The sequence below is a fragment of the Piliocolobus tephrosceles genome, unplaced genomic scaffold (genome assembly GCF_002776525.5).
Source record: "Piliocolobus tephrosceles isolate RC106 unplaced genomic scaffold, ASM277652v3 unscaffolded_37405, whole genome shotgun sequence".
Classification (NCBI taxonomy): Eukaryota; Metazoa; Chordata; class Mammalia; order Primates; family Cercopithecidae; genus Piliocolobus; species Piliocolobus tephrosceles.
In genome coordinates, this window is record NW_022321427.1 from 1,521 (window position 1) to 13,718 (window position 12,198).

At 40.0% G+C, this 12,198-nt stretch overlaps 1 protein-coding gene across 8 annotated transcripts; it reads left to right on the forward strand.

Annotated features, from left to right (window-relative positions):
- The first annotated feature begins 8,173 nt into the window (after positions 1-8,173).
- On the forward strand, positions 8,174-10,041 carry LOC113219477 (spindlin-2B). Of its 8 annotated transcripts, none has more exons than XM_026452572.2 (3): positions 8,183-8,492; positions 9,092-9,318; positions 9,622-10,041. In XM_026452572.2, the coding sequence occupies exons 2-3, from the start codon at positions 9,094-9,096 to the stop codon at positions 9,868-9,870; spliced, it is 474 nt and encodes a 157-aa protein (XP_026308357.1). In that variant the 5' UTR covers positions 8,183-8,492; positions 9,092-9,093; the 3' UTR covers positions 9,871-10,041. The 8 variants fall into 8 exon arrangements, with proteins under 8 accessions (XP_026308355.1, XP_026308356.1, XP_026308357.1 ...); XM_026452573.2 differs by having other exon boundaries at positions 8,183-8,437; XM_026452570.1 differs by having other exon boundaries at positions 8,174-8,437; positions 9,089-10,041.
- The last annotated feature ends 2,157 nt before the right edge of the window (positions 10,042-12,198 follow it).

Consider the following 12,198-nt stretch of genomic DNA (forward strand, 5'->3'; position numbering starts at 1 on the left):
GAGGGGCCTCACGAAGTGGGAGCATGATTCCACTGACTCCCCTAAAATCTTCTTGCCTCTGTCTTGAAGGAAGTAAACTATACCACTGATTGACCATAGGAGTGGCTAATTAAAACCACTAGTCTAAAAGACACTAAACGGTGGGCACATGAAAACTCTTTCGCTAAAAATCGCTAAGCTTTAAAATGTTGAATGAAATATGACAGACCTCCTTTTAAATGTATAGCTGAGCTTTAAATATTGTGAGGGAAGTCCACAGGGACCAACAATTAAGAAAGAACTGCAAACAACAGTAGTAAGCACATAACCTGATGCTTTGGCAACATGGAAGGAGAGGGGTGCTGTCTCAGTAACTAAAGGATTTTAAAAAGAAGATAAGGCCTTAAGTTCGATAAATTTGGCTGTTGGAAACTAAGATCTTCTCACCTGCACTTCAACTCTCCACATAAATAGCCCTGAACTATATTTCAAAAATGTAAACCAGATTATGCCACCCTCCTGCTTAGAATGCTCCAAAGGCTTCTTATTGCAGTTAATATACAAAACAATCTTCATGCCTTATTCTGCATGCACTAGATCATGCATTCACAAACAGAATGATATTGCCCCCAAAAGGCGGAAATATGATTGTTGGTGTGAGAGGTGGAAAGATATGAAGTTTTACAATGGTTTGTGTCCTCCAAGGCTCAACTGTATTTGACAAAATCTTATACTTTAGAACTTAATCACTCTTGTTTTCTTGGATATCACAGGAACGTTGCCATTGAGCTCATGGAAGATACATGAAATGTATGCAAGACCAGCACTACAAAATCATAGCAAATAGATGACTTTGATTGTAGGACTTTCAATCTATTGCTCATTCTTGAAGTCATATGTCAAGAAGTGGCCTTTGTGTACCTACTGGCTGCCACTGAGTGACAATGTTTGATCCTCGGTGTCTTGTGTGTGACTTGGGCTTTGAGAATTAAATAAAAATAGTTAATATTTAACTTTACAGAAGTTATTTAACCCATCATTATTTATGTCAAGTACTAAAAAGAAAAAATGATAATATATGAATATCTAGCTGCTAGTTACAACTGATTTTGTCATATCAAGCAAAAGTGAAAAGTTAAATTCACAAAAATAACCTTGAAGAAATTAATTTAATGTTTTCCATTGTTTCGCCTTTTCTAGAAAAATGTCGTGAACAATTTTTAAAATGTGATTACATCACTATTATGTATTTATATAAATTGCCAATTTGCATACATACTTTGACACATTATAATTTATGTAAGTAAATACACTCCATTAAAAGTCACTTAGCAAATACAGTTATACAGTTAAGTTAGATATTGCTAGCTTTCTAATTTTTTAATTTAACTACTACCTTCAAATTTTATTCATACTTAATCCTGCATACAGGTTGATTATGTATAAAATACAGATATACATGCATTTATTCACTAGATTATACAGTACATCATTGGTATTCAAATTTCATGAGGGGACAATTAGGAAAAAGAAGAAAATCCTTATAAAGCCATCTAGTGGGGAGGGGATACTAATGAAATAAGAATGAAGAAGCAGTGCTCTAGATGATCTCACTCTTTTGTGATTCAAATATGGTCTCCTTTTCACTACATATTACAGCCATACTAACATTTTTCTGTTCTCAAAGGTAACAAGCTTGTTTCCACTTCAAAGTCTTCATGCTAGAGCTATTTCTTACCCCCAGAGATTTTCATAACTTTTCATAAGTGGTTGCTTCTCATATTCAGGTCTTGATTCAAATACCACCTGTTCAGAGATTCTCTCCTTCTACCCCATAACCTTGGTGTTTCTTGCTCTGTAGTACTTATCACTATGTGAACTTGTCTTTTAGATTGTTTCTTTATTTTCTGTCTTACTCCACTAGAATAAAAACTTTGAATGCAGGAATCTTGTCTATCTAATTCATTCTAGTAATGCAGTGCCTAGGAAAGGGTCTGGAACATAGGAGACACTCTATAAATATTGTGGAGTAAGTGAATTATTGCATGATAATTTTATATTTTCAAATAACCTATTATAAATCCCCTTTGCATTTGTTGGTCCTTTTTTCTGTATTGCCAGTTTTCTTTCCTATTGTTTTATTTTTTCACAAAACTTAGACATAGGTTTTGCTATATATTCTACTAATTTTCTATTTTTTCACTTCATCAGTCTCTGCATATTTTAGTTACTTCCTTTAAGTTTCCATGGCTATCTATAATGATAATTTCTGGCTAATTTTTAAGGGAAATAGTCATTACTATAAATTTGTCTTTGAATAGAGTACTGGCTGTAACTGGCACATTTTAATATGCTGTGTCCTCATTGCTATCATTTCTCCAGTTCTCTGTTGTTAATTTTTTCTTATTTTCTTTTTGATTCAATAACTTCTGGAAGATTGCTAAAAATTTATAAATACTGGGGGAAGGCCAGACAAAGCACATATATATTCTTAAATAAAAGATGGTCTTCTTTATCAGGAAAGGTTCTTTTATATCAGGACAGGTAACATTAAGAAGGAAGAATGTGGCAACATTGAGAGGAGACAAAGATACCTACCTCATCAGCAAAATAGGCACCATCAACCCTCAAAATAGATGGAATGAGAAATGTCACAATTGGATTGCATTCACTTGTTATCACAGCATTGTTTGAAACAGCAAAAATAGCTGGGGGAAAATCTTGAATGTCTATCAATACTAGAACTGTTGAATACATTGTGTTTATGTATCACTTGAAATAATATACACTTATAAAGAAGATGTTTTAGAAATATATAGAGATGTGTCGTTGCACACAAATGTAAAGAGTATGATCCCACTTATGTTAAAAAGTGAGAAGGACTTCCAAATTCCAATGTTTACATTTATATTTATATATTGTTGTAGTATCATACAAAATGGTTTGGAAGAACACATACCAGGGATTTAACATTGGTGAAGTGTGACTGAAGGTGGAACGTGAGAACACTGGGATGTCCTGAGAGGTGGAAAGGAGAAAAAGGAAATGAGATAGAGAAAGGTCTATTTCATTCATCATAGATCTTTTCATTGTTAAAAAGATCGCAGTAAACCATATTAATTTTTGGTAATTTTGAAAGATAGTCTTAACTAATATTAATGCATGAAATTTAAAAATAAGTGATTAGAATGCTATTTTTTATTCTCATAATATTGAATATCAGGATCACCTCTTTAAGACAGAGAAATCTAAAGTATATGGAAAATAATACATGTGAGGTGGAGAGACTGGAATCTGGAAGCCTACCTCTTCCTCTGAGGGAAATATAAGAGGCTCATCACTTTGTTGATAGCGTTTATTTAGGGAGTTATTTGCTAATCCTGGTATATTTTTTCTTGTAGTGCAAATGAGAATGATGCCTTTTTACCTCATGCTTGTTTTTTAGATAGCTCCTTATTCCTTATCTGCAACTGAATACTGGAGTTTTCAAGTCTGGAAGTAATGTCCCATTTCCTGATATGGGAGCTGGTTGGATGAATGAGTGCCTGAGAATGTATTGTTTCATATAACGTAAAAGTATAACAGTATTGTCTAGGGATACTATATAATTTAAGTCTGGGAACGCTAAGCCATTTAAGATGCCTTCAACTGTAAGTAACAGAAAACCCAGACTCAAATTGCTTTAACTATAAAGAAATTTGTTACCTCATAACTTGGAGTCAGAAGTAGGACTCCAGGGATGGTATGATCAGCAGCAAAACGATAAGACCAAAGCTCACAGAGTATTCCTATTGTCTCTTCTTCCATCTTCATTACATAAGTTTTGCCCTCAGGATGGTTACAGATATTCCAAAGGTCATATGAAGATATAGCATCATCCTAAAAAAGAAAAGGAACATTATTTCCTGTTTCTTTTCTTAAGAGTAAAGAAATTTTTTTCAGAAGTCTTCCAGCAGACATACTATGATGCTTGATTGACCAGGATTAGATCACATGCCCAATGCCAAATCAATCACTTACAGGAAGAATGGTATCACCATGACTAGCTTAGACTAACCTTCTAAAGTGAGATGAATATTCAAAAGTCAGTCAGTGGCCATAACCACCTACATGTACAGAATGTGTCACTAGGACAGTCTCCCTCTTTTTGCATAGGCTGGCTCCATTCTCTTCTTTGGGGTACCTTCATTCTCAAGCTATTGATGATAGTAAAGTGAATAGAGCAGCTTAATCCTCATATCCTTTCGGGTTCACTCTCCTCCAATGGAAACTGCCACATGCCTAGGAGTTTGTGTCTCATTGGCTTTGACTAGGTTGGACGCTTATTCCTAAACTAATCATTGCAACAGTAATTCCATACCCTGAAAGTCAGGCTTATGTTGTTCCCAAGAGGAAAATTGTGGCACTATTACCAGAAGGATGGTGATAGGATGCTACGCTGCAGTATCAATTGATGTCTATTACAATTAAATATATTTTGCAGCTCAGCATCTATATAAATCTTTCCTGCTATACATACATGTCCAAAGATTTCTCTAATTTTTACTTTGATCAGCTACTGATAGAGTATGAATTGGTGTCTATTTGGAAAATATCTTTGCAAGAATAACTGCTACTTGAACTTTTTAGACAGCAGATTAGTTAATGATTGTTTTTGAACTTTAAATAAATTGAATAGAATAATGTGTGCCCCTTTGTTGTCTGGCTTCTTTTTTCAACATATTTGAGAGATTCATTCATGTTTTTCCATGTAGTTGTAGCTTGAATATTCTCACTACTGCATGATATTCCAATGTATGAATATACCTCAACATATCTAGTATATGGTTGATGGAAATGTAGGTGTTTTTTAGTTTGGAGTCATTACAAATATTTAAACACATTTTTTTCTTTTTCAAACCACTATTGAGGTATGATTTACATACACAAAGCTGTGCCTATTTAATGTGTACATCCTAATGATGAACACATATATTTTATAATAAAAATAGGGTTTGAGATTTTAGTAATAGGAGACTAAACAGTTCAAAACAACTTTCCCTAAAATCTGAACAAATTGAGTAAATCTGAAAAAATATAATAAAAAAGAAAATCCGCTCTCAATGGGATCTAAAAGCTGAGAAATACGAAATAATTATCTAGCTGAGATAGGAGGAGAACAGATCCAAGAGGAAAACAGGGCATTTGGTGGATGTTTTTCTACTGGGAAAGTTTACCCATTCTAGAGAGAACCACTGAAAGACACAGAACTTGTGACTGCTTGTTAAATCTATGAATACAGAATCTGGAGTCCAGAACCTTGGTAACTCCCTAACCCCTTACTTTTCATTGAAATTCCAGGGTTGAAATCCTAGGAGTAAGAGTTAAGCATAACTTTAAAAAAGCCCTCGCTGAAACTACAACATATATGCAAATTGCTTCTCATAAAAATTGTATAAACTTTCACTTGCATCAGCACTAGGTATGAACCCCTTTTTTCATGATCAATGACATTAAGTAATATTTTAATGTTCTTTCATACTTTGTTGAATCAAGATAATTATTTCTATTCTTCCTTGTAGACATTATTTTACTAACTGTAGTTGGTCTGTTAACATCCGACTCATTCCCTCATTCAAATACCGTAAGTATCTGAATAAGAAAGCTACTATTAAGCAATGTTTTGTTTACAGAGTTTTTGGTTGGTTCATTTGCTTTCTGTTCAATTTTATTTTGCTGCTTTTTACCTTTTAATAAATCAAATATTGATATTGGTACAACATTAGTATACAACCTTTCTAAAAATATTTAAAGAATCATTTTAACATTCCTTAAAGAATACCCAATGTTTCTCCACTGATTTATAAAACTATAACTTTTATCTAATTATTTCTTAGGAAGTTATTTTTTGCAAAGCTTTCTATTCTGATACATAGATCTGATTACTCATTATTGTAGAAACATTATGTCAAATGTCCAGTACTGGGAGAAAAGCCAAATTATAAATCACTTTAAAATTGAGTTTTACAGAGTCCTCAGAAATAATACCACACATCTACAGCCATCTGATCTTTGACAAACCTGAGAGAAACAAGAAATGGGGAAAGGATTCCCTATTTAATAAATGGTGCTGGGAAAATTGGCTAGCCATTAAGTAGAAAGCTGAAAATGGATCCTTTCCTTACTCCTTATACGAAAATAATTCAAGATGGATTAGAGACTTAAATGTTAGACCTAATACCATAAAAACCCTAGAAGAAAACCTAGGTAGTACCATTCAGGACATAGGCATGGGCAAGGACTTCATGTCTAAAACACCAAAAGCAACGGCAGCAAAAGCCAAAATTGACAAATGGGATATGATTAAACTAAAGAGCTTCTGCACAGCAAAAGAAACTACCATCAGAGTGAACAGGCAACCTACAGAATGGGAGAAAATTTTTGCAATCTACTCATCTGACAAAGGGCTAATATCCAGAATCTGCAAAGAACTCAAACAAATTTATAAGAAAAAAACAAACAACCCCATCAAAAAGTGGGCAAAGGATATGAACAGACATTTCTCAAAAGAAGACATTCAGACAGCCAACAGACACATGAAAAAATGCTCATCATCACTCGCCATCAGAGAAATGCAAATCAAAACCACAATGAGATACCATCTCACACCAGTTAGAATGGCAATCATTAAAAAGTCAGGAAACAACTGGTGCTGGAGGGGATGTGGAGAAATAGGAACACTTTTACACTGTTGGTGGGATTTTAAACTAGTTCAACCATTATGGAAAACAGTATGGCGATTCCTCAAGGATCTAGATCTAGATGTACCATATGACTCAGCCATTCCACTACTGGGTATATACCCAAAGGATTATAAATCATGCTGCTATAAAGACACATGCACACGTATGTTTATTGCGGCACCATTCACAATAGCAAAGACTTGGAATCAACCCAAATGTCCATCTGTGACAGACTGGATTAAGAAAATGTGGCACATATACACCATGGAATATTATGCAGGCATAAAAAAGGACGAGTTTGTGTCCTTTGTAGGGACATGGATGCAGCTGGAAACCATCATTCTTAGCAAACTATCCCAAGAACAGAAAACCAAACACCGCATGTTCTCACTCATAGGTGGGAACTGAACAATGACATCACTTGGACTGGGGAAGGGGAACATCACACATCGGGGCCTATCATGGGGGGGAAGGGGGGAGGGATTGCATTGGGAGTTATACCTGATATAAATGATGAATTGATGGGTGCTGACTAGTTGATGGGTGCAGCACACCAACATGGCACAAGTATACATATGTAACAAACCTGCACGTTATGCACATGTACCCTAGAACTTAAAGTATAATAAAAAAAAATAAAATAAAATTTTAAAAATTGAGTTTTATGGACCAAGCACAAGATATGTAACAGGTGCTCAAATATTTGTTGAATGAAAAAATCAATTAGAAAACATCTAATTTCCTGGAAAAATTAATAGACATGAAATTACAGATAAAAAACAATCTCAGTTTTGCAAAAGTTTAGGAAAAAGGGAGGGGAAAAAATACTATGAGTATTAACATTTTGCTGTGAAGCCCTCAAAAATGGGAGATGCGACTGCAGTTGATGATTTTCCTCTTAATATTAATTTCCTAAAATTTAGATAGTGCTCACATCGTACATGCACTTATCTTGCAATAAAGAAAAGAAAAAAAATCCCTCAAAAACAAAAAGAAAAAAGTCAGGAAAGATCAGACAGGAAAAATTAGGTACAGACTGTGTCAAAACGGCAGACTTACCATAGTGAATTTCTCTGGTCCAACTCCAAATCCTTTCAAAAAGAGGAAAGACATATTTAGGTGTAAAGAATAAATCCATAAGGGCAAGGGACTGGGCGCGGGGCGGGGTGGGGAAGCGGTGTGGGCGCGGGGCTGCGGCAAGGCGAATTCCAAGAAGATGGAAAGCAGATAGGGCAGGGGGACTAAGAAGGTGGGGGTGGGAACCAAGGGGCCCTGAAACGGGTGATGAAGGGGCCACAGCGTTCCGCGGACTACTGTGGCACCAACTACTCTGAATTTGGGAAGAGGCGGAGTCAGAGCCTATAGCTCCGCCAGGGCTCCAGGCTGTGTGGTGGGCGTGGGAGCCTGGTGGAGAGGAGGGCGCGGTGTTTGGCAGGAAGAGGAGGCCTCTCTCTGGGCAGGAAGCTGCGCTACGGAAAGAGGGAGGAGACTGCGCCGGCGACAGCAGGGACTGGTGGAATCCCGATGTGGCTGAGGGACCGCCACCGCCAGCAGGGAGGCGGGGGGCTAGCAAGCCGAGCGGTGGGAACGCCGCTGCAGTCCTCTTTGCCTGCCTTGCCGCCCTCCTAGACACGCTCATCAACGGATCCTACCCTCCCAGCTCTTGCAAGCATTCACTCGGCCCGTCGCCTGCTGACCCTCCTTCGCCACAGGCTCATAGCGGAGGCAGCAGTGAGGTGTCCGATTTGGGCACGTGAGGCCCGCGATCCGCGGCGGTGGACGCCAGGCAGGGCAAGGCCATTAGTGGGCGCCAGAATGGAGAGGGGGATGGGAAGGAATCCAGCAGGAGACATGGGGTGGAGGTGGGCGCCAGGCAAAGGTGGGGTGGGGGAGTGTGGTGAGCTACATGAAAAGGGGGTAGGAACGGGAGCCAGACAAGGATTTGAAGGTGAGCGCCAGGAAGCAAGGGCGGTGGGTACCAGGGAAGTGGTTAGGGTTTGTTGTGGACAGCAGCTGGGACACTCAGGGAAGGAAGGAGGGCAGTGGGTGCCGGTCAAGGCCGCTTTGCAGGGGATTGGGAGTGGACGCCAGTGGCAGCAAGGAGTTCGGGGAGGGCAGTAGGCTCTGAGCTAGGACAACGTGGCCCAGCCACTTCTGCAGAGTTCCTAACCCCAGACAGCTCTACTGCACCACTCCAGCCTTTCCCCACAGCCCAAAGGAACTTAAGAGGGAGAGCACTGCAGGAATGCAGCCAGATTTCCAGCATTGCTTCCAGGTTCCTAGGGGAACCTTAGGCACTAGCGCAGAGTATATCCAGATATGGCTATAGGGAAAAGTTTGCCTCGTGGCACACTGGCTATGTCTCTCTATCCTCTCTCCTCCCCCAGCAGGCATGAAGACCCCCAACGCACAGGAAGCCGAAGGACAACCAACCAGGGCAGCTGCAGGACGGGCCACTGGGTCTGCAAACATGACAAAGAAAAAAGTCTCCCAAAAGAAGCAGAGAGGCAGACCTTCATCCCAGCCCCGCAGGAACATCGTGGGCTGCAGAATTTCTCATGGATGGAAAGAAGGAGATGAGCCCATCACCCAGTGGAAAGGAACCGTTCTGGATCAGGTGCCTATAAATCCCTCTCTTTATCTGGTGAAATATGATGGAATTGACTGTGTCTATGGACTGGAACTTCACAGAGATGAAAGAGTTTTGTCTCTTAAAATTCTTTCTGACAGGGTGGCATCATCTCATGTTAGTGATGCCAACCTTGCAAATACTATAATTGGCAAAGCAGTGGAACACATGTTTGAGGGAGAGCATGGTTCTAAGGATGAATGGAGGGGCATGGTCTTAGCTCAAGCACCTATCATGAAAGCCTGGTTTTATATTACCTATGAGAAAGATCCTGTCTTGTACATGTATCAGCTTCTAGATGATTATAAGGAAGGTGACCTCCGCATCATGCCAGAATCCAGTGAGTCTCCTCCAACAGAGAGGGAGCCAGGAGGAGTTGTAGATGGCCTGATAGGTAAGCATGTGGAATATACCAAAGAAGATGGCTCCAAAAGGATCGGCATGGTCATTCACCAAGTGGAAGCCAAACCCTCTGTGTATTTCATCAAGTTTGATGATGATTTCCATATCTATGTCTATGATTTGGTGAAAAAGTCCTAACTGTTAGGGTAAAATTTGGCACATGTGTGGAAACAAATGTATAATTTGTAGACATGCAAAAAATGTTGCCTTTCAGTGTATTGAAAGCTTATGGAATCCCTGATAACCTAACATCTTTGCCAGCATTAACTGTTGTTTTGCTCTAAAAAATACAAACTCATGTGTACATGACATGCTGTGTGTAAGCACTTTGTCTTGTTGGAAAGATCGGGTGTGTTTGGTGGATGGGGCATGAAAGGAAAGATGTCAGAGATCTTGTGGCTTAGAGGAAAATACACGGAATAAATTGAGTAGAGAGGAACACAAAGAAGCTTAGAAGAGGTCCAGAGTAAAGAGGAGAAGGATCAACCTGACAGGGATCTGAGGAGAGCCTAAAGGATACACAAAGGAAGAGACTATGTGGGTTAGGGTGTTGGAGCAGTTAGAAGAAGAGGGCCACTGAGGAAGGAGGAATTCAAAGAAGAAAGACTGACAGAGGGAGTACACAGGAATACAGGAAAAGAGTTGTGGGGTGTGGGGCCCATGAGAGATGGGAAGGCCAAGGAAAATGTTGGACTTCTGGTAGTGTCCACATTGCTCTTCCTGGCTCTATGCACAAAGGAAGTGGCATCTGTCAAAGATGCCAGATACATTGGAGTTTCCCTAGAATGGCATTCTGACAGGGATGACTCAGTCAAGTTAATCCGGAGCAAAGTTTATACCCATAGGGCTTTTCCTGTTTCAGGGAGTTCAGGACACTCCTACCCAGCAGAACCCCAGCCCTCAGCCTAAACACACTAATGTGGTGCCCCACATGTGCAGGACTGTGGGCTGCCTCCTCACATTTGTCCTGCACTAGATAAACAATCTTGGTAGAGAATGGGTTAGTGGAGCTCTCAGAACTTAAGAGATGTGCCATCTTGCATTTGAAAATACTTTATCCAGGAAAATGGAACCTTACTGAACTCAGGTGCAGCAGTCTCATCACACCGGTTCCTTCTGATGGAATGTTTGTTTTCTATCTAGAGACGAGGGACATTAGAAGATTGAGCCTAGTGTTTCTCTCTAGGTTATGGGGAGTCCCTCACTGTCCACACTTCTTTCAGCAGCTGCCTGAAACCACAGGTGGTTCTGACTAATAATCCACTAAAAGAGGCCTGCTGTCACAATAGTCCACATTCTGGTTAGACCTTCCCCACAAAGCTGGTGTCTGCATACCCCTCACAGGCACCTGTTGGCCAGTCTTGCCTACCCAAGCTCACAGAAATCTGTGATAGAAGTCTGTGCAGCTCTTTGTTTCCAGGTGAGGCAGATGCCATGGGGCAGTTGGGCTGGGAGTTGTGACTTGGTATAACTCATTCAGCTGTACAGTGTCACAAGGAAGGGTCAAGTTTGGTGGGAAGAGGGAGCAGCAACCCACTACAAGTCCCTCAGAACTATGGTGTCTGATGCAAAGATAGATCTGTGTATTTCTCTTCCTCCCCTCCTTGCCTTTCCCCAGTCTTTCTCCTGTAGCCCATCTGAAAACCCTCTCCCTGGTTTCTGCAACCACACCCTTCACTAAATTATACCTCTGACCCCAAAGAAAGAGTGCTGGTGACCCCTGCTGCCCAGGTTACCCTAACTCCATGCATAGTGGGAGATGCAAGGAGCTGTCAGGAGTTGAAAGAAGACGGTAAATAGAGTTTATTCTCTGCACCCAACATGGCCTGAGGCTGACTGCCTCAAGAATTACACAAGGAAAGCCTACCTCACCATAGCAGGGATTAATTTTCTTGTATACATCACACAATTCAGTCCAACAAAATCCAGCAGGCTGCCCAGGGACCAATCTCAGCTTCCAAGTTTTGTTTGTGTTTTCATTGTTTTCTGTTTTTAATTAAGTACTTTAGACATTTGAGAGATTTCACACAATGAAAATTTATGTTTCTGGCATCTCCTGAAAGTGAAACAGAACAACGACAACAACAACGTGAGGATTGGGGTCCTCATTCCAACAAGGAAACATGCAGCTGGGCCTTAGGTAGGTCGCAGTCCAGTTGGCCACACCCCCAGCTGGCCTGCTTCACTCTAATAAAATGCACAGTTGTTCCCTGGAAGCGTTTGCACTTGTAACTGGGGCTACACCCTGGAAAACTGCCCCTTTGACTTGCTTTGATCCCATTTGCTTTTTAATTTACTTGTTTTATCTTTAGCCACAAATACTTACTTCAGGTGGGCTCTCTGCCAGGTACTCTTCTAGGCACGGATATTGATGATGTAATAATGAATGAAAGAAGCAAACTAAAATTCTTATCCTCATGGAGCTTTCATTTTAGTGTGGGGGATAGACAGTAGCCAAAACAAATA